At 45.9% G+C, this 26353-nt stretch overlaps 1 protein-coding gene across 1 annotated transcript in view; it reads right to left on the reverse strand.

The window, feature by feature from the left end:
* Positions 1 to 1122: 1122 nt before the first annotated feature.
* Positions 1123 to 26353, reverse strand: part of LOC100764018 (protoheme IX farnesyltransferase, mitochondrial) — a 112939-nt gene continuing 87708 nt past the window's right edge. The window contains exons 6-7 of the mRNA XM_027427153.2: positions 13842 to 14074; positions 1123 to 3034 (exon numbers count right to left, since the gene is read on the reverse strand). Coding sequence (XP_027282954.1) covers positions 2628 to 3034; positions 13842 to 14074 — 640 coding nt within the window. The 3' untranslated portion in view covers positions 1123 to 2627. The remainder of the gene's footprint in view (positions 3035 to 13841; positions 14075 to 26353) is intronic.

A 26353-nucleotide genomic window follows, 5' to 3' on the forward strand; every position in this document is an offset into this window, starting at 1 on the left:
GGAGACTGCATGGTTTTGGGAAAACGCCGGATGTGCAGCTGTGTGTTAGCATTCCAGATCTGTAAGGACTGTGACTGAGGCAATTGAGAAAAGAAGAAAGGTTTATTTGGTTCACAGTGCTGGAGTTCTCAGGTTCTGTAAGGCAACTGGTTCTGGTGAGAATATGTGGCAGACAAATGTTGCTACCTTATGACCACCACCGGAGTGATTGACAGGATGAGGCTGAGGGTCCTACCATCCCATCAAAAGCTCCCAGAAGACCCTGTGCCTTAGAGGATCTATCACCCCCACACCACAGTCTGGGGATCAAGCAGTTAACAGGTTAGTCTTTGGATGCCACTCTAGATCCAGATGATAACAGCAGCAATTAACAGATAGAGACAATGGGGTCAATACCTACAACAGAATAGTTACATAAAGAGTTAAATTTTATCATCTACAACATTATGGGGAGAAGTGGAAGACTTCTGCTGATCAAGGTAAGCCAGGCCTGGAAAGACCAACTGCACGTGATCTCATTTCTGTGTGGATTCTGCATGATGCAGGTGTGGCACGCCTGCAATCCCAACACCTGGGAGGCAGACACACATCAGGTATTCAAGGTCATTCCTGGGCCACATGAGACCTTGTCTCAAAACTACCATCACAACACAACTAAACAAACAAACAAAAAGCCATTTAAACCCAAAACAGAAGGGTGGCTGGCAAAGGATGAGGAGTTAGGGGAGCTGATGGCCACAGTGCATGACCCTAAAGGAAGTGAGGGCATTATTATTGTTGATATATATATATATATATATATATATATATATATATATATTTTGGTATTTCACTCTGTTCTAAGTACAGCAAATAACATACATTTTAAACATCACCACATTTCAAATATCCTCATTATACAGTGATGACCATTTGAGGCAATGGTTATACCAACTAGTTCCACCCTGGACTCATAAATCACATTGCTCTGTGCTCTTTAAGTAGATACAAGTATAATTTGTCAATCTACAATTAGGAAATGAAGGAAGGAAACACCTACCTGCTGAGTCTGCTAGCTGCTGGAGGAAGGAAGCCGGTGCTCAACTGTGGGGCTTGGGATGATGAGTAACAACAGGACACACATTCCTGTTTGTAACTTTTATTGCAGCAGGGGGAGAACCAACACACTTTACAGACTGAAAGGCTGCAACAAATCACAGATGCCCTTTGCAGACATCTCCATTTCCTGTCCCACAGTAAACAGCCAGACACAGCCAGGAGGTAACGTTACAATAGGTAGAAAGAGGTACCAGGCACACTATCTGAGTCACTCTAGACGCCACCCCACCCACCCCAGTTTTTCTTTTCCTTTTTTTGGGGGGGTGCTTGAGATCAGCCCCCTAGAACATGGCTAAGCAAGTGCTCTGCCTTTGGGCCACAGCTCAAGCTTTCCACATTTTGGGGAGAACAGTCTAAATTCAAGAACTGTTTTTATGTGGCTTAAACCCCTCGAGGGAATCCTGACAGGGCACAGCACTCTGGGAGACCAAGGAACTCAAACATCCTGCCAAGCTCCACAACTTTAAGGCAACAGGCCTCTCTGTGGACATACAAGACTGCGCTTTGTATCAGAGGTCATGAATTCCCAGAACTGGACCCATGGCCACTAGGAACCCAACTGGCCCTCTCTGAATACCACTGGACCACACAGAGGCGAATTTCTGGACTCAGGAGGCACCCGTGTGGAAATGCTGTTTACATTAAAGAGGTAAGAGTGGGTGTGGAATGGCTGCTGGCCCAGCTCATGCTCTCTCTCCCATTCAGCCCCCAAGAAGGCCACCAGAGAAATCCTGACAGCCACAGCACAACTACAGTGGTACTGTGGTGGGCTCAGTGCCTGAGGGGGTTTTGGGATGTCAAGTGCCACCCTTCCAGAAAGAAATGCTCAAACCGTGCCTATACTTCAAAGTGAGTGATGAAGACACCTTGCCTTTCCAGGGTGGGGGTGGGGATGATGGTAGGTGCTGGCTGGGATCCTGCAGGCAACCGTTTGGAATCCTTACTGCCAATGTGCAGGCTGTGCTGGGTGTTCTGTTACTTGAAGGAATATGTGGTTGAGAACACTGGTAGGAGAAAGCTAGTCAGGCCCCATCTCCGTGGCAGAGAAGGGGTGCTATAGCCACAGTATGTGTTCTTCTGAGGCAGCCTGCGGGAGCCTCAGGATATACAACTACAGAGGCTGGTTTACAAGCATGCACCGGTTTGACCAGTGGCAACTGTGGCCTTCGGGTGGTGAGAACGTGTGTACGTGTGTGTTGGGAGAAGGAAGATGTGCATATGTATCACGTGGGTGAGAGAACACAGGGCTGGAGGGAAAGATACATAAAAACCTTCAAGGAGAAACATTCTATTTTTCGTATTAGTTCACTATGCCAGTTCCTTTCTTATTTGGGAGGCAGTTTGGATATTAATATCAAAAGGACTGTTAAGTGATGACACAGCACCAGATGATCTGCCACCAGCTGACACCATCCATTTCTCTTTTAGCGTGCCAGAATCACCAAAATGCGCTGCCCACTGGCACAGGGCCGTGCTATGCATTCGTCTGCACATATCTGCTCTCACGCTCCCCACATGCCGGCTAGCTTTCAGCTTGGGGCCTCTCCCTTGTCTCCCTCCTGATCTGGCCGCTGCTTACAGGTGAGCATTAACAACAGGAGCAGTGGCAGGTGCCACAGGCTGCAGAAGAACAGTTTCCTCGAGCTCCGGCGGTCTGCATCCACGTAGAAGCGGAAGCCGAGGTAGGAAATGTACAGGTTGATGGGGAGGGAGATGATGGGGAAGGCCCACGTGGTGATGTCTAGGACGGGGGCAGCCGTCGACAGTGCAATCAGGGCCAGGCAATGACGCAGTGCCACGCGCCGGCAGAGCGCTGGGTGGGTGACTGACATCATGCAGTAGCCTCCTCGGGAGTAGTCTTCACGGAGTCCCCAGCTCAGGGCATTGAAGTGGGGAAACTGCCAGGAGTACAGGATCCCTCCCAGAAGAAGTGCTCCTGGGTAGAGGTGTGGAGAGAAAGGGGAGCAGTCAGGAGCTGGCAGAGATTTACAGCGGAAGTTTCTCTTGGTCTCAAAGGCCTGCTGAACTTTGGAGGCCTGTATCCAGGTGACCAGCAACTCGTATCTCAGCCCTTCTATCCCAGTGTGCTTTCTACTGCTGTGATAAAACACCATGACCCACAACATCAGGAGGAGAGGGTTGATTTCTGCTTCCAAGTCGCTGAGGGAAGTTGGGACAGTATCACAAGGAGGAACCTGGAGGCAGGAACTGAATGAAGTAGAGACTATGGAGGAATGAGGCTTTGGCTTGCTCAGCCTGCTTTCTCGTATTATCTAGGAGGACTAACTTCCCAGAGGTGGCACTGCTCCCAATGGGCTGGGCCCTACCATATTAATCATAAAAAGAAAAAAAAGAAGCCCCAACAGAACTGCCCACAGGCCAAACTGATGGAGTTCTTTTCTCAATTGTGCCGCTTCTTCCCAGATATTCTATCTTGTGCCAACCTCACATAAAACTACCCAGGACACCTTCTTTGCTCTCCTCTGTTTCACTCAGCCTGGTAGGCAAGGCGGGAGGTGGGTGTCCTCTAAGATGCTCCTCTGCCTTGGGCGGGATAGGAAGGGAGGGCTGTGCTTCTGCAGGGCACGTGGTGGGTTAGTGCAGGTGGCAGGAGCCCCTGCTTCCCTCATGCTTCCCAACACTGTGATATTAGGGAAGTCAGTACTGAGTCCAGTCCTGACTCTAGGTTGGAATCCATAGCCAGGACACGGGCATGGGAGCAGCCTCACTACTTGGAGGCCAGTTAGGCCTACGGGCCACCCTTCCTGGGTAAGGGTCACTTCCCTGTGGGGCAAACAGAATGCCCCAATCACAATGATGCAGAACTGAGCATGCCTCGGGGCCACTGCTGAGACTCTGGTTTCTATCTGTATACTTCCTTCACCAGTAGGCAACCATTCCCCAGAGCCCAGCACAAGGACATTAAGTAAGAGGACAGAGTGTGTTAATGGGGTTCAAAATAGGACAATGCTATACAGGTGACAGGACTGCTCAGAGAAAGCTGTGACCCAGCTAAGAGGAGGGCAAACATCCTCGGATCCTGGGAGTAGTCCCAGTTATGTGGAACAGCAGAGAGGCTAGAGCCGGGAAAGCAGAGTTGCAAGAGCTGGCTGGAGAGGCATCTGGAAACTGGGTTAGGGAGTGGTGTCTCCCTACAGCACAGTGAGGAGAACGGACTTGGGGACTGTGAGGAAGCAGAGGGTTAGGAAGAGAGCAGGGTGCTGGACACCCATGACTGCATTCAAGGCAGACAAGTGGAGCTATCTTATTCTTGGGCATCTTTAGATTGGCCATGCTAGTTTGACACCCTAGCCAGAATGCATTGGGAACCAGGGATCATGGAGTTGAACTGCACGTGCGAAACCAACCTAAACGTCACTGCTGTCATCTTACAAACAAGGAGGTTTATAACAGCTCCCGTTATCCCAGGCTTCACCAGCAGTCCAGAAATATTAAATGGAAAACCAGAGAAGTAACTAACTTCTAGAGTTTTTTGTTATTTTTATCTTACGTGTATAGTTTTGTCTGTCTGTCTGCATGTATGCCTTTATGCCGCTTGAATGCCAATGGAGGCCAGAAGAAGACATCAGAGCCCCTGGGATTGGAGTTACAGTTGATTGTAACAAGTTACAGATGGTTATGAGCTGTTATTTGGGTGCTGAGAATCAAATTCAGGTCTTCTGGAAAAGCAGCCAGTGCTCTTAACTGTTGAGCCATTTCTCCAGTGCAATAATCACTAAGTTTTAAGTTGTGTGTGTATCTGAGTAGTGAATGAAGCCTCATACAGTCCGTTCTACCTCTCCTAGGGTGTGAACCATCACTTTGTCCACTGTGTCTGCAATGTTTATGCCACCTTCTCATTAAGCACTTAGCAATTAATCTCAGCAGGTTTCTAGACAAGGTAGGGCATGGCATGATCTGTGGCTTCAAATGTCAACCTGGGTCACTGGGGGTTCTTAGAACCATTTCAAGGAGGGTGTGGGAACCACTGGAATCAGTATGGCCCAGTGATTCTTGGCAGTATTGCATGTGCAACCAGATTGGGGTGGGGTCAGCTGGGATCAGTAGGGCCTGGTGATACCTGGCACTATTGCAAGCAATCGGATACGTGCTTTAGGAAATTGTTGCTACACAAGATGCCCAGTAGTCCCCTTCCTATATCAGAGATACCCGAGGAGCAGGCTTGTTGGAAATAACAGCAGAGGCATTTTTTAATTCATTAAGATAAGAGTCTTGGTACCCTTTTCAGTGACAAACATGGACACTTATCTCAATAGGAAATCCTGTTGAGGAATTAGAAGGCTGGGAGGCAAGGCTGGGCTACCCAGTTGCAGCTGAAGGAACTAGTGGTGATGGACCCAGACTTCTTTGTGTTTGGATGGAAAACACAGCTAACTCTGTGACTGTCAGATGGCAGAGTCTCTCAGGGAGCAGGGCGACTTTAAGACTCCTGAGCATCACATGTGGGAAAGCCCCAGAAGAACTCATGAGCTGCCTTGAACCCACAGCCCTTGAGCTGAATATGGTAATGCAATAATGACAGCCACAGCATGGGGTGTGGGTATGACAAGGGCAAGAAGTGTCTGTCTTGTCAAGAAAAACCCATTGTTGCAACAGGGCATGGGCAAGCATGGTAAGGCTGAGCTCCAGGTAGGTTTTATTTCAGAAATAACTGAAAAAGAACCAACTTGACATGGTTAAAACGGCAGCTGCAATGTGACATTTTCTTCAAGCCCCCCACCCCGACCCCCTGCCCTCCTTTGGTGTGTCAACTGTAGCAGTCTGTGTTGTGCAACAGAAATTTGTGGCTGTGCTTCTACTTAGATCAAGAGAGCTCAGGCAGAACCTCAGTTCTTAAAGAGCAGCAAGCTGTTGTTTTCTAGAGGAAACGGGTATGGGTTTGGCTCATGTCACAAGTGAAATCACTTTAGGATCCACAGCTTAATGGACTATACAGTCAGAAAACCACCCACAGTTCTGCTTGATGTGCTTCAACTGCTTCTGCTCACAGAAGAGAAGGGAAACAAATCGCTTTCTTCATCAAGATAAGGTGAGTTGGGGCAGGAAGGCCTGAGTCAGCTCAGGACTGTGTGGGGCCCACCTTCCTGGTGGGGTGAACAAAGAACGGGGCTGAGAATTCAAAGTGCCCTGCACATCCCCTTTGCCTCACTCCCCCAAAGAAGCCCGTTTTTATTGGGCCTGTCTTCCCTGACAGCAGATACTAACTGCCTGCTGGAGACTGTCTACTTTTGGGGGCAGGGGAGGGGGTGTTCCTCTGCTGGGCTCTGGCCAAAGAAGGAGACAACACAGACAGAGTCACAGTGTACAGTGAGTAAGGCCTTAGGGACAGACAGGGATGCAGGTCATACCCAGAAGACTTGCTTGGGGAGTGAGGGATGGCTCCCGAAGAAGCACTTCAGAGGGAGCTGAAACTCATGGTCTCTATTTCTCTTCCTTTCTTTCCTTTTCACTTTTTGTTTTTGGGAGACAGAGTCCCATTCTTAGCCCAGCCTGGATTTCTCTATGGAGCCCAGGGTGGCCTCAAACTCAGAGCAATCCTCCTACTTTAGTGTCCTGAGTGTTAGGATTACAAGCACATGCCTGGCTTCTGCTTCTTTTTAAGTGCGAGTTCTCATTTTCTTAGAGCTACCTGGGAGGAACATCCACTTTCTTCCCTTTCATCGCAGCAGAGATCTATCTGGGGAACAGCTGTGCATCTGTGGGTGAGGCTCTCTAGGGCCTCCTGAGGCTGTGATGCTCAGTGCTGGCAACACCAGAGGATACTCAGGCATCCAGCACATTACTAACCTCCTGCTTTCGTGGAAGGCAGATGACAGCATTGACAGTGTGGTATGGATAGTAGAAGAGAATGCTGGCCCAACCAGAGTCCTGCTCTCCCTCATCAATGTCTCTCCTGTGACACTTGGGGAGGTTTCTCAGCGTTCTTAAGACAAAAACTCCTACTTACTATTTCCACAAGAAACAGACTGGGGGCGCATCTCCCTCATTTTCACCTTTTCTTCTATCAATCACTGTTGACAAAGAAAGCTCAGCAATTTGGCTGCCCAGTACCTTCCCAGATGTGCTCTTCCAAGGATGATTTCTTCTGGGGATGCCCGATGGGTACCTACTGTCCTTACTGAAGCCCATTCACTGGCACCCACCATCCACACATGGCCTCAGGAAAGCTTGGGCTTGGTCCTACAAGCTCCTCTCTGAATGTGGTCCCTGAAGCCCACCTGTGCCATGACTGGTCATACTGGTGCTTTCAGGGTTGCAGAAGCTGGCAGCAGCAGAGCAGTCCTGGAGCTTCACGGTCACAGGTTTTAAAGCCTTTCTTTTGAGGACTGACACAAAGGCACTTGTGAAGTGGTCAGCCCCACTGCCATACAGTTCAATGGAGAGGCAGATAAAGGGAGAAGGATGTGGGGTCAGTTTACCAACTGCACGGGAGAGACAAAAGGCCAGATTAAAAGTCCCCTGGAAACAGGAGGAAGAGCGGGCACTTGTGATTTAGAGAATTCTTTGCAAGGGACTTGGGAATGATGAAGAGGATGTGTGGCAGGAGTTTGGGAGTTCTCTCTAACCTTGTGTGCATCCTAACTTCAAGCACAGACATTGGGAGAAGCTGCATTTGAAGGGGAAAAAGTTCAAAGCTTTGGCCCTTCTCTAACTAGCTCCCTAGAAGTTTGAGGCCCCCACAGATCTTTTCAGAATTCAAACTCCCCTTAGCTCACATCCCAAGCTCTTCTCAGCCTCAGGCTCCAGTTTTACCTGTCATCACCAGTGCTAATTCTATGGGCATTCTGCACTAGGCACTGTGTGCATCGGAGGCTGTCCAGCCAAGGCCTGCTCTATCACTGCACCCAGGAGGCACAGGGCTGGTTCCCTAAAAGCTAACACCAGTTACAGTCAAGAGTGATATCAACAAGAACTGAACAAATGCAGAAAGTTTACAATAATTGCAGATGTGCATCAACAACACATTTACAGCTACTTTCTTTCACAGCCTTTTTCTGTTTTAATGCTGGACACCGGGTAAAATATAGGGTTCTAAATATTGTTTGCTAATATTTCCACAAAAGTCTTCCTTATTTTATCTTGTCTCTTAAAGGTACCATTTATTGATGGTTTTGGTGGTACAAAGAAAGTTTTGTTTTAGTTTTGTTTTAGTTTTGGGATCCAGGAGAAAGAGGCAGGCAGATTTCTGTGGGTTTAAGGCCAGCCTGGTCCACACTGTGTCCCAGTCCCCACCCTCCCCCCAAAAGAAGTAAAAAGAGATGCCGTTTATCTGAGTTCAGTTGAGGTAACATCTCATAGGAACAGACACTCATTTTTGAGTGTGACTCAAGTGGAGGCAGGATTTTAAGGGAAATCTCTACAGATGCTTGGATTCAACAGTACTGGGTATTTAGAAAGCCTTTCATACATATTTGTTGAGTAAGTGAGTGAATGACTCCCCTCTGGCTCCCTTCTCTCATCTGGGACTAAAGGAGGTAAATAAAGTAGAAAGGGGGTTAAGGTTTTGCAGTTTACCAGGCAAGGTTAAAACAACTCACTCTTTTTGTAACTAAAGCCATCCATCTGCCAAGTGTCACCTCCTGATAAGAGCCCATTTCGGAGTCCTCATTTGTAACTGAATGTTGGCTGACATTAATTAATGTTTACCACACAACACCTGAATTACAAACCAGACTGACAATCAACTCTAAAGGGCCATCACCATCATCACTGACTGTGGAGGAGGCTGCAGGGAAGACTCCCAAGACAAGGGGTTTCTTTAGATTTACGAAAATGACAACAGAATCCCAGCATCTCTAAGAAATGGGGTGATGCAGGGCGGTAGTGCTGGAGAAGGGGAGGGAAGGGTGGGGGAGGGAGCAAGCCCGAGATAAACAGTCTCTGGAGATAAACACTGCTGAGAGCCCTAATGTGTATGGCTCCAGACTGCTGGCTGGGGGCCGGAATGTCAGCTGCCAGCCACTTATCTGACCAGCCCCCATAGGGACTCCTTCAGTGGGGTTCCAGCAGGTCACTTCTGTCAATGCCATCCCTGTGTGTGGGACCAAACCAAGTGCTTCAGCTCCTAAGGTGCAGGTTAGCTCTATCAGTGGCCAAAGACGGCCTTCCGAAGTTCTAGCTGTAAAGCATTTTTAATGCTTCCTGCTAGCAGTACTTAGGTTTTAGAAAATTAATAAAATAAAGCCGGGATAATTAGGTAGGTGGGAGGAAAAGGCCACCTCTCAAGCCCCGAGGAGATCGGGCACAGGTAAAATCCCATCACAATGGCTCACTTTGTAGACAGAAGGGCTTTGTAAAAGGCAGGCATTTCCCTAGCACACAGAAGCAGTTGGCTGCTGCACCCTGACTGCCTTGATATGACAGCCACAAACAAAGCCCCTGGCAGTGTGACTGGGAGAGAGCTGAGTGGCTTCCAGTCCTCCATGCAGCTATAAAATAGCAAGGATCAAGAACAACTGACGTTTGTTTAGCTTTCACGATTCCTGCCTGCTAATGTGCTTAATCCTCTTCACCACCCCTAAATCCTACCTCACTTGTCCTGTGATGGACAACGGCTGGGCAGATCCAAAGCCCACCAGGGACCTTCCTGACTGGGGTACCCTCAACACAAATTCTTTTCCACCATCTGGTCCAAAAAAATCAAAGTAGTTGTGGGAAAAGACTCAGCATCTCATGGCACATGCTCCTTCCATGTTTCTTGTCCTTACAGGCAAGGGGGGAGGCCAGGGAAGCACTTCAATGCCCAGTAGCCTATGAAGGGCATCACCTAGTCCTGTGGCCAGCACAGACACCACAGAAAAATCCATGCCAACAAGGGAGGAAGTAGGCTTCTGGACATGGTCCTTGCCCTTTCTCTGTGGGTTACTGTGACATACAGGCTCCCCACACCTGTTGTCTTCTTTATGCCTCCCTCCAGGTAGGGTCACAGGCCCTACACTTCATATACTGCTCAGTAGCTTCCTCTCCAATCTTGACCTCTATCTACGGAGCCCAACTAATCTTTTCCAGAGACATAGTCAGGGACACTAAAATGTTGCTGCTGGTTACTGTGGGCACTGGTTCTCTGGGGGGTAGGGGTGGGTGACAAAGGAATGGAAAATACTCAGTCAATCTGCCTCCCTTCAAACAGCCTTTGTCTATTTCCAACTTGTGAAGGGGAGGGTGTTGGAGGTGAGAGAAGGCGCATGGGCCCCGGACAGCAGTGAAGGCAGGTTCTATAAACTCACTAGTTTCCAATACCGCAGGAGAACCTGCTGCACATCGCTATGCCCACGGGTTTCCTACCATCCCTGACTGCACCATCAATTCCTCTGCAGGAAGTCATGGTATCACTCCAGCTCTCAACTAATATACTCACAATGCTTCAAGTCAAGTGGCCTCTAACCTCTTCCTGAGCTCAACTGGTGAGGTGTGGTGAGTCATGCCCTCAGAAGACACTCTGCTAAAGCTGTTGTCACTAAGTAACGTCTGTCTGCCTCTCCCAGGAGAATCTCAGACATGATTTCCATGAGGATGAGAGTTTTAATCAGTTTTGTATCTCTTAAAGCCAAGCACACAGTAGGCCCTCAACACCTGCAATGAAGTGAGTATGGGCACTAGTTTGTTAAGATGGTAGCCTGGCAGTGCCTGGACTGCAGCTGGGCAAGCAGTCTCCCAGCTGCTTTTGCTTCATTGACCTGACACCCATTTCACCTCCCAATTCCTCTTCCTGTCACTTACAGTTCAGTGTGCTGTTCCAAAGCCTGCCACTCCCGACTTCTCTAAAGTCACTACTTTGTGAAGTTCAAAGATTAAATGGTCTGGAGTACTACAGAAGAAAGGAAAGTGTTTGTCATTTTTCCCCTTCAGAAAAGCTTTTTCCACCCATCCATATCTCCCAAGATGAGAACCCTGGCAGTTGTCAACCTCTGTAGACAACACACACACTACGGTTCATACAGCTTGAACAATCATCAACACCACTCTCTAGGTATTTCTGAGACCCTGAAGGCTGGGGCTCTTTAGGATTCTGTCTTTGTGAATTTGAAAAGTGTGTGGTTCCTGGAGCAGGGACATCAGCAGCACTTAGACACTTGTTACATGTGACATTCTCAGACTGTCGGAGCCACATGCGCAGAAGCCCAGCAAGCATCTAGGAAAACTGGATGGGCACTGAGCCTGTGAATCAGTGCTTTGGTTTAGCAAGACAGGAACAGGTCCATACTGCACCCATTGTTAAAAGGGCACACACGTCATGGAATGGACACAGCTTCAGAAAGATAGTCTTTGTGTCTTGGCAGTGCTTTCTGGGTGATCCTCCTGAAAGAAACTGTGTTACCTTCATATTGATGTGATGAACTCTGACGATAAACAAAAGGTGTATCACAGCTCACAATTCAGACCAGAGTCTGCCCAGTCACTCTGGGCCCTGAGCAGTATATCAGGGCAGCAGGCATGTGGTAGAGGAGGTTGCTCACTTAGAACAGCCAGAAAGAAAAATGAGACCCTGGCCCCTGCAAGGATGTATTCCCTATGACCCAATTTATCCAACTCTGCTCCACTTTCTCTCAAAGCTCCCACCACATGGCTATGTTGCTGGCACTGGGGACCAAGTCTTCAGCCTTAAGCATTTTAAGGGACATGTCAGATCCAAGTCTTTAACAAAAGGTTCTGCTCTGTGCTGTTCAGCATGGCAGCTACGAATCAAATGTGGTCCTGGACACCTGGATCATAGCTAGTAGGACTGAGGAAATTTAAATTTATCTGATTTAAAAATTAAACAGCCACCCATGGTTAGTAGCTACCATCCCAAACAGGACAGTTCTAGAAGATGACTAAGGTGCATTAAATTACATTGAACTTAGCTCCTAAAATGCCAGCAATAGATTTTTACAACACATTCTCTTAGATTCTGTCCTCTGAATGAGAAGATTGATTTGCTCATTCTGATCTTGGCTCTGTTGGACAAACACTGTGAACTTTTATATATAGAACTGTTGAGACCTTTTCTGTACAAACTCCTTAAGAGCTGGGTACATGATGCATCTTTTTCCTTTTTGAAAGTGTTTCGCTAAGGCTGGCCTCAAACTTGTGGTCCTTCTTCCCCAGTCCCCTGAGCAGTGGGGTTACACAATTCTAAGACAAAGAACAGAAGTCAGTGTTGAGAGCTGACAGAGGAACTTCTGGTGGTTTCAGAAATCTTCTGTTTCATACCAGGTTCTCTATCATTTTCCAGACAGCTGCATACTCTGTACAAGGTATGTCTGGCCCTCTGGCTACTCATCATCAATAAGTCTTATACAATTAAATTATGGGTTATAGAAAGACATGTCGAATTCAGGTCATCAGGCTTGGTGGCAAATGCCTTTACCTGAAGGCCCAGTTGCTGGGCTCTTAACTTTGGATGTTCCAGCTCCTATAATTGTATGAGATAAATTGCTTTCTCATATAAATGACCTAATCTGGCTCGGCGTTGGTGGCACATGCCTTTAATCCCAGCACTCGGGAGGCAGAGGCAGGCGGATCTCTATGAGTTCTAGGCCAGCCTGGCCTACACAGTGAGTTCCAGGACAGGCTCCAAAGCTACAGAGAAAACCATGTCTCGAAAAACAAAGAATGACTTAATTTGGTGTGGCAGCACAGATCAGACTACAGTAACAACCCATCTGTCCTCAGAACTCCTCTGCAAAGAGAGACCGATGTCAGTGGGAGATGAGAAGACTGGGAGAAAGGTCAAGCTCAGGTCTCAGGTCAGCAGCAAACAGGGGCTCTGGCTCTAAAGCCCTTTGCTTCTGTTGCCTCCCACGTGGATGAGGCTGGAGCTCAGTTTATCACAGAGCACAGGAATTCATACGCTTTAGAGTGCTGTATTTGTATATTCATTAAAACCCACTACTTACAGGATATTAAAACCATTCTAGGAGACGATCATGGCAAAGGTGTAATCGAATTTGTGCGTTTGCCAAAGCAGAGTGTATGAGCTTTTATGAAACGTTTCAGAAATGTGGCTTATGGGGCAATGGTTTATGGCCAACTGCCTTTTGATCTCTCATGTGAAAAATATGTACTTACATATATTGCAGGAAACCTCACCACTTCCTTCCTAAGTGTCGGTCAAAACACTAATTACTTGACTAATCAGACTGTGACACTCCCCTTACAGATGGTAAAATGAGCTATTTTCACCCCACAAATCCAGCTGTGACATACACCAAAAAATGGAGACCCACTGAATGGTTTTACTGTAGACAGCAGGAACAATTTAAGCAAATTACGTAAAAAGTAAATGAGGAGCTAATGAAGATAATCTGTCCTTTCACAACGGAATATGAGCCTATTCCAGGGGAAGGAAGGTGGCTTGTCAGCTAGGTAACATGGCTTTAACAGGAGGCCAGTTCTACATTCCTTCCTCACAGACTGGTCCTTCCCATACCAATCAGCCAGTCTTCACGTGATCTGATTTCATCACTGTTTTCAGGGCCTTTCCTCACTTTACCTGCAGTCACAGGCTGAGGCAGCACTGCCTACTGTTTTCTCTTGGGCCTTCCCTATGTCTACCATGTCAGTATGGCATGGGACCCCTACAGCTCAGGCCTGCCCCATCAACACATTTGCCCTAAGAATCACTGGAGTAAAACTGAACTGCAGCAAGCCCCGTGGAGCCCTTGACTGGCGAGTGCTGAGTTCACCTCACAACCCTGTCTGTGGAGGAAAGCCACAGTGTTGCACCAGGAGACACTCACCAGCATCAAGGCTTCCAGTTGCTGCTGTCCAGCCCATGACAGGTGGGATGGCTCCAACCACGGCTCCCACCCATGTGTTGGCGATGCTGATCCTCTTCAGTGGTGTGTAACAACAGGTATACAGAAAAATGTTGAAGATGCCCAGGGCCCCTGTGAGTGGATTCACTCCCCAGGTCAGAAGGGCCACTCCTGGCACAGCACAACAGGTGGCAAAACACACAGCTAGCAACGGGCTGGAAGAGAGCAGAGGACATACTGAACACATTCCCCTTGGCTCAGGACCAGAGCCTGCACTAATGAGGAGCCAGCATCCTCACATCCACTGAAGGTGATGGGACCTTCTTCCCAGTTGTGGGGAGTCTTCCTGAGACTGTAAAGAAACTCAGGGAGGAGGTGGAGCCCCCTGCACTCCTCATCTGCAGGTCTCTGTCACTCATCTCTTATAGGGTTGAAGTAAGGGCTTATACAGGGCTACATTTTGGGGCTCTATTCTAACTATTGCTAAATAAGGGACAGATGCAAACAATACAAGTTATGGACAAAAACAGTATCCCTTCTGGAAGCCATTCTATTCATTTGCTTGCATTTTAGTGTCACCAAATCAATGACAACAAACAGCAATGTCTGCTCCAGGGAACCTGCATGACATGATTTTCAGTACTTGAGGCCCTACAGCCCTATGACAACAATCAACGCCAGGGGGCTGGTGCAAACTGCCACTGATGTAACTTGGTTTGTGGCTCTGACTGGCAATGAGAGGTCACCGAGGGTTATATATGTAAAAGAACACTCTACAGTGTGGAAGACTTTGAGCCTAGAAAAGTGTGACCTCCTGGTTCCTGCTTATATACAGGGGTTATTTTTTTCTTGGAATTAATGTAGGTTACTCAAGACTGTGCTTTCTCTGCAAAAGCTACAATTCAACCCCCAAGGAAACCATGTTTGCAATGTCAAAGACCCACTCAATTATAGGGTCCCCAAATGCTTCATGAGAAGTCCTGGGGGTTCTGGTTTAAAAAATGTCATTTCTTCAAGGGAGGCAATCCCTTGAGATAACACCCTTCTGTTGCCAAGGCTGTGGTGTGCTCCCACTGAGGAGAGGTGCTCTGAACTGTCAGTTGGGCTCTCTAAGAAGGACCAACTTGAAGAATGATGTTGAGTTTGAACTCAGCCTCCCCTAGCCCCAGAGGGATGGGAGAAGAGGAGCAGGATGGCCTAGCAGCTCAAGTGTCATGTGATACCAGAGCCACAGAGCTGGGGCACTAGGTAAGAAATTCTACTCTGACTCTCACTTAGCCGGCCCTCTTTCCACACAGAGGTTATGGTCTGCCCTGCCTGGAAGGGAGAAGAGAGCAGAGTAGGGTTCTGAGGAAAGTGTGGCCATCACGAGGTGGCAGAAGAACCATGGCTATCAATAAGACCCGAGTGCATCTGCACCCACCTGTCCCCTGGCCACCTGTTTGGAAACCACAGCCAATGACTTCTGAAACACTCGGGCACCCTCGGTCTTTCTCCCATCTGTCTGTCCATCACTCCCACCCCAGCAATACCTCTTTCTGTGACATAGCTATGGTTTCTGCTTCTGCTGGGAAAGGTCCTGAAAACATACAGGTCAGACCATTTCAAGAGGATGGTTTACTGTCGAAGCACCTGGCTAGACTGTGTCTTATGTGACCTTGAACTCCCTGCCCACCTTTATTTCCCAACAATGGGGACAGATGTCTTTCCTTCTCTGCACTTCTGCTTTTACTCATTTTCCTTCCTAATCTCTTTTATTTTTTAGTGTTTATTTTATGTGTGCACTGGTACTTGAAGAGGCCAGAAGGGTCAGACTCTCTGGAACTGGAGATAGCTGTGAACCATGTGGCTGCTGGGAACTAAACCAGGGTCCTCAGCAAGAGAACTGAGAGCTCCTAACTGCTGAGTCTCTCTCTATCCCTGCCCACATCATTTGTTAAATCTTACTGTCTCCCGACACCACACATCCTCGAATAGATGTTGCTCTTATCTTCTCAAGGAAATCCCACTATGCACACCATCTTCAGTGTGAAGATCTAGATGGAGTGGGACTCTGAATTGGACATACACCTCTACCTCCTCCATCCTGCAATTTCCCCATTTGCCTTTACTCCTCCATTCATTACTGAAACAGACTTCTTTCTCTAAGGCTGGGACAGGCACTTAGTGACCTGGGACGGTCTGGAATTCTCCCGATGGAAGATTAGGAAGCTGCCTAGGTGTTATCACACATGCCCAGAAAGGAGAAGGAAGGTGGTAACAACTAGGTAAGCATTCGAACTGTTGTTCTTTCAGTAAGGTAGTTTCCAGCTTACAAGAACAGGTCTTCCCATACATGAGACTCCAAAAGGTTAGTTTTATTTGGGGTGGGAAGAAATGTGGCTCATAAACATATTATTTTTCCTGAATTGCTCCCTGTGTTTGTTTGTTTGTTTGTCTTGTTTTTTTTTTTTTTTTTAGGTAGAAGAGGAGGGTTGTTCCCCTTGCCAAGGGCCAGCCAGGAAGCAGTTGGATTCCTGGCGTTAGCGCTATGAAAAGCCCTTTCAGAGACGCACAGATGAATTTAATTTATTGAGATAGGCAATTGGGGGTGGAAATTTAGTTTCTGACCTGTGTTAGAATCACAGAAAATCATGAGGCTTGATCTTGGCATTTAAATCAATGTGCTCAGAGGCATGAATGTAAACCAAGCAGGCTGACAGGCTGCACAAACAAGAATGAAGATATTTACCCAGCATGCCCTGGGAAGACTAGCACCAGGAGAGAGTGCCCCAAGTGGCACACTTCAGAGTCCTCGGGCTCATTATCCTGTTGTGTTTCAGTTTTGCTAAAATACTTATTGTAAATGTAATGCACATTCAATTCAGAAAATTTGTAAGTATAAAGATAAAAAAGATGAAATTCTAAATGACCCTGAGACAGATATGGTTTACGTCTCTCTAGACTTTCCTGTGCTACAGTTACTTTAAAAGTAAATACACAGTGAATTAAAGTTTTGCTACTTTCTTAAATTCGATAAATCTTCAGGTTTCCCATGTCACTACTTGGTTAATATCATCATAGACAGCTACAGAGAGGATTATTCTATGGATATATGACAATTACTTAATCAACATGCCCTTTCTGGACACAATATTTTTATCATTTTAAAAACTCAGATAATGCTGGGATGCATTTCTTTTTTTTTTCTTTTTTAGATTTTTATTTATTTATTATGTATACAACATTCTGCTTCCATATATATCTGCACACCAGAAGAGGGCACCAGATCTCATAACGGATGGTTGTGAGCCACCATGTGGTTGCTGGGAATTGAAATCAGGACCTCTGGAAGAGCAGTCAGTGCTCCTAACCTCTGAGCCATCTCTCCAGCCTGCTGGGATGCATTTCTTATGGAGACTTCTGCTCATGGCTCCACTTAGGAGAAACTCCTAGCTAGGAACCTGCTAAGCCAGATGGTATGTACTATTCTGTTGTTTTAGAGCCACCAGGCTCTGCTGTTGATATGCACATTGTAGAGGCGCATGATATGACACATGATGCCAGTCTGTACTGCACAGTTGTCACTCCCACCAGGTAAGACTCCAGCCAGGCTTGCTACAGGTCACAAACTATGCCACCCAACCACCAACACATCACTGGCACTCACATGGCAAAGCCATACTTTCTGGGTGGCATAGAAGAGCACTCACCTCCATAATCTACATTAACACTGTGGATATGATCCTAAAATTGAAGCAAAACCAAACCAAAAATTGCCAACAGGATGGATGGAAAACAGCATGCCATGTCTCCAAAACAAGCATCACAAACCCTCCCACAACAACATAACCAACTCTTAGAGTTAATAAAGTATATTTGAGAGAGTATATATAGTATCTCTTCATTTTCTGTTGAGAATAAAACTCAATGAAAGTAAAAGAACTAAGCAGGTGGGCCTGGGCTTGTGTTTAAAGGCTGATTCATTAATTGAACCCAGAGTTTCCCAACTGGCATTTGGGAAATGCTGGTGGAATACCCCTGCAGATTCTCACATTTCCTGGGTCAGCTTAGGTCTGTGGGATCTTGTCAGTGGGGAGCAGTCTCCTGTCTGAGCTCCTTGGGTCTTCCTCATCGTTCACCTACTTCACTTCCTGACAAGGAAGCACAACGAACAGCTATCACTCAAGTACAGACACAGGCTGTAACACAGTGAGAGGAGAGAGTGCTCGCTTTCTGTTGCCTGTAGCAACAGATGAAACAGGGTAACATGGGGGTGCCTACCTTAGTGAGGCATGATGGGAGGACAGAGTGGAAATCTTATAATGTTTACTTCATTATTAACTAATGCTGGGATTAAAGTTGTGTACTACCACATCTGGCTGGAAGTGAAAGTTTATACTGAAAGCCCATGATAGATGAGGGGGAGAATGGCAGAAACGGCAGAGGAGGGTCTGTGAGGTGGCTAAGTGGGGAAAGTACTGTCTCAAAGCCCAATGACCTGAGTCTGACCCCAGGTCTCTTGGTGGAAGAAAAGGAACAACTCTTGAAAACTATCCTATGATTTATACACGTTCCCTCCCTCCCTTCCTCTCTCTCTCCCTCCCCCCTCAATGTAATTCTAAAAATTAAAAAAAAAAATGTATCCAATGTAACTCCAGCATGACAGGAAGCCAGTACTCTCTGAAACTTAGGAGGAAGAAGCAGACAAGGACAGTGGTTTCAGAAAGAGAGAATGCAGCTAGTGGCCGCTGGGCTATGCTTTAAGTTCAGTTTACCAGGAAAGTGACAACATCACAGCAATATTAAAGTTGTAGAAGTTTGGCACTTTCAGCTGTGTTAGGGCCCAGCAAGGTCCACAAGCAGCGAGCCCAGTGCTGTTCCACCAGTGGAAATCCACCCCCAAACTCACAGTTTCTATAGACACCTATTTTTCATCTGGAAAAAGTGCTCCTTTGTCATCTTGTTAAATAGAACAATGACTCTCTGCTTACATGATGAGAGTGAAGTATCACCGGTCACAGACCGAGGGCAGCTCTTCTTTGATTTCAGGCCAGCTGCCCCGTATGCCATCCCCTGATCACACCACTTAGCAACTGTTCAGCAAGTCCACCTGCACCTCCCTTCCTGGAGGTTCTACAAGTGTCTCCAACATGAAGATAAGAAGCTGACACAGGATGTGGAACCACCTTCTTCCTGTCACTTTATTCTGCATTGAGAACTTTGTTTTAAACTTCCCTATTACTATTTTGCTCCTTACATCCTTTATTCTACAGCAGTTCACGTCCATGTGGAGTGCTACATCTGGCTGCCAGGGGTAAGCTGAGGAGAAAGGCTCTGGGTCCACCCTCCACAGTGGTTCTGGATGTAGCTCAAAGACTAGCAGCACTTGGAACCAGGTAAGACTCCAGCCAGGCTTGCTACAGGTCACAAATTATGCCACCCCACCACCAACACAACACTAGCACTCACATGGTAAAGCCATACTTTCTGGACCTACAGGAGCCACTAAACTCAGAGCTCACCGTGGCTGGCCAGGAGAGGTTGCCCACTTTTAAGTGCCTTGTGATGTAAGCCCCTTGACTTGTTCCAGCAAAAGTAACATGGGGTCATGACCTAGTAGCAATAGTTGCTAGCAGAGAAATAGCATGTCCCTTGATTTTCCTGACACATCTCACATGACTTGACTTAGTCAAACAGCCTCAGCTGTGTGTACTGTTAAAAGTACTGTTGTGGGATATCCTTTTGTACACTGTGAAGATGTGTCACTGTGATTGATTTAATACAAAGCTGAATGGCCAATAGCTAGGCAGGAGAGAAAAGGTGGGACTTCCAGGCAGAGAGAGAGGAAGTCAGAGGGATGAATCAAGGCATGAGAGATGCCAGTGAGATGAGGATCAAGTTGGACATACGGTGTTGGGGAAGTATTATTTTAAGTTGTGTGACATTTTTTTATGCTGCATCTGTTTTAACTCAGTGAAGCTGTGATTCTTTGCCTGTCTAAAACACTTGATGGTCTAATAAAGAGCTGAATGGCCAATAATGAGGCAGGAGCAAGGATAGGCCGGGTTGGCAGGCAGAGAGTATAAATAGAAGGAGGAACAAGGAGCAAAGAGGAGCAGCAGCAAGTGAACAAGAAGAGGAGGACATCAGGGGCCAGCCACCCAGCCATCCAACTACACAGCCACCCACGGAGTAAGAGTAACATTGACAGGAGAGAACAGGAAAAGTCCAGAGGGAAAAGGTAGATGGATTAATGCAAGTTAAGAAAAATTGGCTAGAAATAAGCTAAACTAAGGTCAGGCATTCATAAGTAATAAGACTATGTGTGTGATTTACTTGGGAGTGGGGTGGCGGGCCCCTCAAAAAAGCCAAAAGAGTAAAATATTGCAGAATAATACAGTATAGAGGAGAGGTAACTGAGCCGCACAGCAGAATGTAGGTTAATAGAAGCAGGTTAATTAAAGTTATAAGAGGTAGTTGAGGATAAGGTTTCATAACCAATAAGTCTCTATGTGATTATTTGCAGGCTTTTGGTCCTGATGAGAAAGTACTACCATAAAGCACCAGAAGAGGAAGCTGAGGGGTAGTAAAAGTGTTGGTGACTGCTAACCCTGGGTCATTTGAGCCCTTAACTGTCTCCTATCTAGTGCCTGTAAAACATTCTTCCTTCCGTCCTTTCCTTCTTTCTTTTTTATTTTCTTGTTTTCTTTTAAGACAGGGTTTCTCTGTGGCTTTGGAGGCTGTCCTGGAACTCACTCTGTAGACAAGGCTGGCTTTGAACTCAAAGAGATCCGCTTGCCTCTGTCTCTTGAGTGCTGGGATTAAAGTTGTGCGCCACCACCGCCCGGCAACATTTTCATAACAAAATTATTTTAACGTCTTTAAATTTTATTATTACTGTCTGCGTTCCTGATGACAGAATGACTAAGCACACTGGCCAGGATGTAGGTACTCTGAGACTAGGTTAGACCCAGATGGTTAACCACTTATAAAACAGTGCAACTGTTTGGCTGAAGCTGTCTGGTCCTTGTTTCCTCAACAAAAAGATGGAGTGGTGTGAGGGCTCTTCCCGTGTTGTTACCGGAGTTCAAATCAAACTCCTTTAGGTAAAAAGGCTCAATAGTAAGACCATAAGGAAGAAAAGGGTTTACCCTGCCCAGCTGTGCCACCCTGTGCCAAGTTCTTCCTCTGTAACTCAGTTAAGCGGGAAATAGAAATACTTCATGGAATCCCTATGGAGCACAGAGCACCCACTAGCTAAGCAAGGGGCTTCACCTGTTTGGTTGTTTTCACATTTATTCCCATTTTCACTGCCTGGACAGTTGATCACTACACTGCTTGGCAACAGAACAGACAGGAAAACGGGGACGTTTTCATTTAGAAAGGAAGCCAGACATTAAACACGCAGACACAAGTCCCATGAGCTCTCACTGTAAAATCAGCTACTTGAAAGAACACATCCAACGAGAGAGCATTCTTTAAATATTGAGGATCCTTGAAGCAGAGCTGGATATGGGAGGGGCTTTGAAAATCGAAAAGTGATTCTTCCCTGGTTTATTTCAAAGCCTACAGACAAGGTTGTTTTTTTTTTTTTTTTTTTTTTCTTTTCAGGTTTTTATTTACATACAGGCATTTTTATTTGCAGTTACAACTTGTATAAGAATTTAATTTTGGTCTATCAAATCACAAAAAAATGAACTTGCAATAGACAAAGTTGACTGATCTTCAAAAAAATGTTGGTGTTTCCAATGTTCTACCTCAGCAGTGTGACAGTGTCCAGTAGGACCAGAGGCACTAGGGTCTCTGGATGGTCCTGGCTGGAATGACTTTTGTATAGGAAAGATCAGAAATGAATATGCAGAGGGTTTGACAATAAGTGACCAAATTTCAGTAATACAGTCAATAACCGCATGGTGATTTCAGGGTAAGAGAACGTGTATGGACAAGGCAAGCAACCCTGACAGTACGGGAGGATGGACACATCGAGAGTGCTCCTTCATACTCAGCCACTCAGGCAAAGAGGTTCATGGTCCTTGGTTCACGATGAGGACTGAATGATTCCCTGCAAAACTGACATGCAAACTGGATTACATTTTAAATGATGGGAATCACTCTACTGCCTTTCTTGTCCAAGGCTACTACAGAGGAGAAACTAACAGAGCAAGAATGGGTTTATCCACACATTTCAATGGGTCATAACTTTCCTTTCTTGGAATGGAACATGGCTTTGTTTACTAAATACTAGTCCTGATGTAGCTCTATTGAAGGAGAATTTTTTATAGATATTGGCAATGAGGAGAAATACAAGCTTTAATTTTCCAACTTATTGCACTTAATAAATACAACTTAAATTATTTGACTTTTAAATAATTTCCTGGGGAAACTGGGCCCTTCTGTTAAGCAGTGTGTTGGGGGTCCAGAAAACACTGCATTGAATTAAGCTTCATATTATGAACACAGGTAATTGGCCTATATAAAAATTAATCTCATACTTCTTTCCCATTCTTCCTGAATAAATGATTTTTAAATTACTAAATAAAATTTCCTTTCTTCAAAAACAAAAGAAAAGCTTAAACTTCACCAAATCAAGCCAATTTAACTCTAATTTCCTGCATGAATCCCACATTTGAGCTTTGAAATGGGTTTCTGGGGAATGTCTCTACAGATAACTGTTCTGAAAATGTCTTCCTGGAATCTTATTAGGAATTTTCTATTTCTGATTAAGTCTCAAGCTGTAGATATGATAAAGCAGCAGAACACTGGTATAATTTTAGAATTTAAAGAAAATGAGATAGAAAGCCTATTTTAAAAAACTTAATTTTAAGTCACATTTAAGAGAAATGCAGGAAATAGAACAAATAGCAAATATTTCTATTTACTATTGATTATACTGGGGCATGGAAATTGTATTATATGAAAAAAAATTTGAAGGAGGAAAACAGTATATCTGCTTACACTAAAGGACTTTCAAAAAACCAATTGGAAGAGAAGAGGGATCTGCTGTTTGAAATCAGGCAGTAACAGAATATAACAAAACAGAGTGAACCCTATACTGGGCTGACCTCTGTGGAGAGCTGTTGAAGATGTCCTGAGTGAATGTGTGCTGCCACATGGTCAGCCTTTCCCGGGTGAGGGTTAGAGAAATGGCAAAGCCTTCCAGTGGTCCAAGTATGACTGTTCACTAATAATTGACCAGTGTGTGCTTAAACTAGCAACCATGGCTTCCTCCTCCATGACTGTAGCCCAAGACTGTTGCACAGCCTCCTCCATTACTGCAGCCTGACTGCCCACACTCTTCTCCTTAACTGTAGCCTAAGACTACCCCACACCCTCCTCCATGACTGTAGCCCAAGACTGTTCCACAGCCTCCTCCTCTCTACATGTAGCCTGAGACTGCCCGACACCATCCACAGAGACCTTACTAAGCTCCTCCTGGTGTATATAACACCAAGTTTCCAGATTAAATAAATACCTGCAGTCAACCAGATCCTAGCTTTTCTGTATGTGTGTCTATCCTTGTCCTTTCTTCACTCCTTTGTCACGCCAGTTAGGTTTCTAGGGCCAAGTTGTGTAAGCCATGGCAGACTTCTGAGCTAACCTCCTCAGACAGGAAGGGCGCCACACTAACTCATCTAAATTACAGGAAAAACATTTTATAAAGACTGGAATTTCAGAGGGAGGGGCAGGTGATTCCAATGCTGTCTTAGTTACTGTTGTACTGCTGTGAAGAGACATCATAACCAAAACAACTTGTAAATGGAAGTATTTAATGGGGCCTTGCTTATAGTTCCTGAGGCTGAGTCCACAACCACCATGCCAGGGAGTGTGGTAGTGGCAGGCAGGAGACATGGCTCTGGAGCTGAAAACTCACAACTGATCCACAAGCACAAGGCGGGGAGTGAGAGGGCCTGGCATGGGCTTTTAAAACCTCAAAGCCCCACACCCAGTGACACACCTCCTAATTTTTCCTAAACAGTCCACCAACTGGGAACAAACCATCCTAATGTATGAGCATATGGGGGCCATTCTTACTCAAACCATCACAGATACTTTGACCCATCTATGAAGATCCCGGTGCAAAGGTACAATCTCTGAATCTACTTAAGCCACTGGGCAGGGCTACCCACTGACGCCCCCGTTCTTCCTCATCCTTTGACATCCAGTGCTCACTGCACAGGAGACCTGTACTTTTTCTTTTTTTACTTGAGCTGGATAGTTTAACTTTATAATTCTCCCTTTAGTTTTTAATTTATAGGGGTTTAATTCACTTGTGCAAAGAGAGTTAATGGGTTTGAAGTCTTTGGAAGGCTTTAATAAACACAACTTAAAAAGTGAAGGCGAGCCTTCTGTTTGGTTTGGAGGTGATGGGGAGCTGTGTGTGCTCCTAGTGGTAAGCATTAACCTGCCCCTGCTCCCTCCAATCTGCAAGCTTAGTCTGGGACAGTGCTCGAAAATGAAGATACAGCAGGAACCAAGCTGCCCACAGGAAGGAGGCACATGGGCTTACTTAAAAGAGAGGGAGTGGTAGAGGCTGAGCTTGGCAGATATGTGGGGGTGCATCACCTTGGTCTGTGAATGTAGGGTTTGAAATGAGTTTGATCTACTTTTAGATGCTGGCAACTAAGGCAAGTGAAGCAGGCCGATGTAATCTGGGCATGCTCTGACGACTGCTCCACTGTTTGTTCTCTTGGGTTTAGGAAGGAGAGAAAGTGTCTGCTAACTTTATGAATGCTGCTCCCCATGCTTTTCTTCATCTCACAGATAGACAAGAGCTAAGGGTAGAGCCAGAGTAAGAATGGCTATCTAGCCTGCACAGAGCTTTAGTCCATCCCCAGCATTTCCAGAAAACAAATGCAATGGCATACACAGTAACACCAATACAACATTTCCAAGAACATTTTTCTTCACCTTTCTCTTCTTGAACCCCTCCACCAGCAGGAGAACCCCCATGTCTGTTCTGGGGCTCTTGCAGCCCTCCTTGGGCCTTGTGTGACTAGGGTCTGCCATCCTGCCTACACATCTCCCTGGCCACATTTTTTAGTGCAGTGAGTCTGCAGATTCCAACTTGATGTTCTCTGTACCTAAAAGTGGTGCCCAACAAAGTCCTAGAAACCACAAAAAAGACAGTTGTTAAGCCTACACTCACACCCACCAATGGGAGCAGCATTTATGCATGTCCAGTCTTCAGAGGAGGGACATAAGCCTATGTGAATCTTGATTACTGTTAAACAAAACAAACAAAAAGCCGGAAACACAGACTAAGTTCCTAACATATGATACCTATCTCTTCAAGTGAGTATTAGAATACCTGAATGTCTTACAGGGGTAAGATGGGACACAGGACCTGAAGAGCCCATCACATAGGGCTGACATCAACACTCAGAACTCAGAGTGCTTCAGTCATGCATGCTTTTTCTATTCTCCTGACTTCCAGGCAGACTGTGGCTCTCAGGGACTCTCTGTGTGCCCCTTGCTTACCCCAGCAATGACTAAGCCTGATGATATGTACTAAGACTGTCTGCTGACTCCTCAACTCCATGCTTCATGATACTGAAAGATCTTATTTCCAGAACAATCTTCTCGACATTAACACCTCTGCAACTAAGTTGAGACCAAATTTGTTTTTCCTGCTGTTTCAAATCACTGGTTAACGTTACCCAAAGAAATTTCTATACTTACCAAATGTTTATGTTCTTATTACATTAGCAGTGTACACACACTGAGAGACTAATCATAACAAGCCTTCGAAGCTGTGCAGGCCTGTGCCTGGTCGGGTCTGCGTCCACTAGACCAGTGTGACTAGGTAGTGACTAATACTCACAGCTCCCCTGCAGCCCACACAATGTTTACATTTGCTTAAGTGCTTACTGGTAAAACCTTCAGTAAATTTGAAAAATGTCTTCTGTAAGTCTCTATAATACTTAAGCTAAACCCTGCTCTTTAAGTTATAATGCCAACTAAACAATCCATTCATTTCATTCTAAAACTCAATCTTTATCATTCATTTTCAAGACAAGTATGGCTGACCCCGATTCCAAGGGTTTCCATTTATCCTTTCCAAATAACCTTGCGCTCGGCTCTTATCAAGCAATCTCCCCTGCTTACAGCCCACACCTAAGCTTACACATCATGGATCACCCTCATCTGATCCATTAACTTGGAAAAACTAATGTTGACATCTATTATTTCTGTCAGCATCACCAATCTGGAAAATGGAAAATTCAAAGGAGATGCAATCAAAATACAGATGTCTTTCAGAGCAACAGGAAGAAAGGCTTAGTCCAGGACCCCTTGCCAGGAGGGGTGCAATGTCCATTCTGTTCTTTTCTGGGTCTGCTGTGACTTCTCAGAGAACTTCCTGTTCACATCGATTTATCAGTTTCATTTAGCAAGTACTCTGGGGCTGCCCAGCCCTGTCTGCTAAGCATTCTGTACATCTAATTTCCCCACCCACTTTACAAAGCTTTCAGCATCACACAAACAAAACACACCATGCTGTTAACACCACAGGT

This window comes from Cricetulus griseus, chromosome 7 (assembly GCF_003668045.3).
Source record: "Cricetulus griseus strain 17A/GY chromosome 7, alternate assembly CriGri-PICRH-1.0, whole genome shotgun sequence".
In the NCBI taxonomy this organism is placed as follows: Eukaryota; Metazoa; Chordata; class Mammalia; order Rodentia; family Cricetidae; genus Cricetulus; species Cricetulus griseus.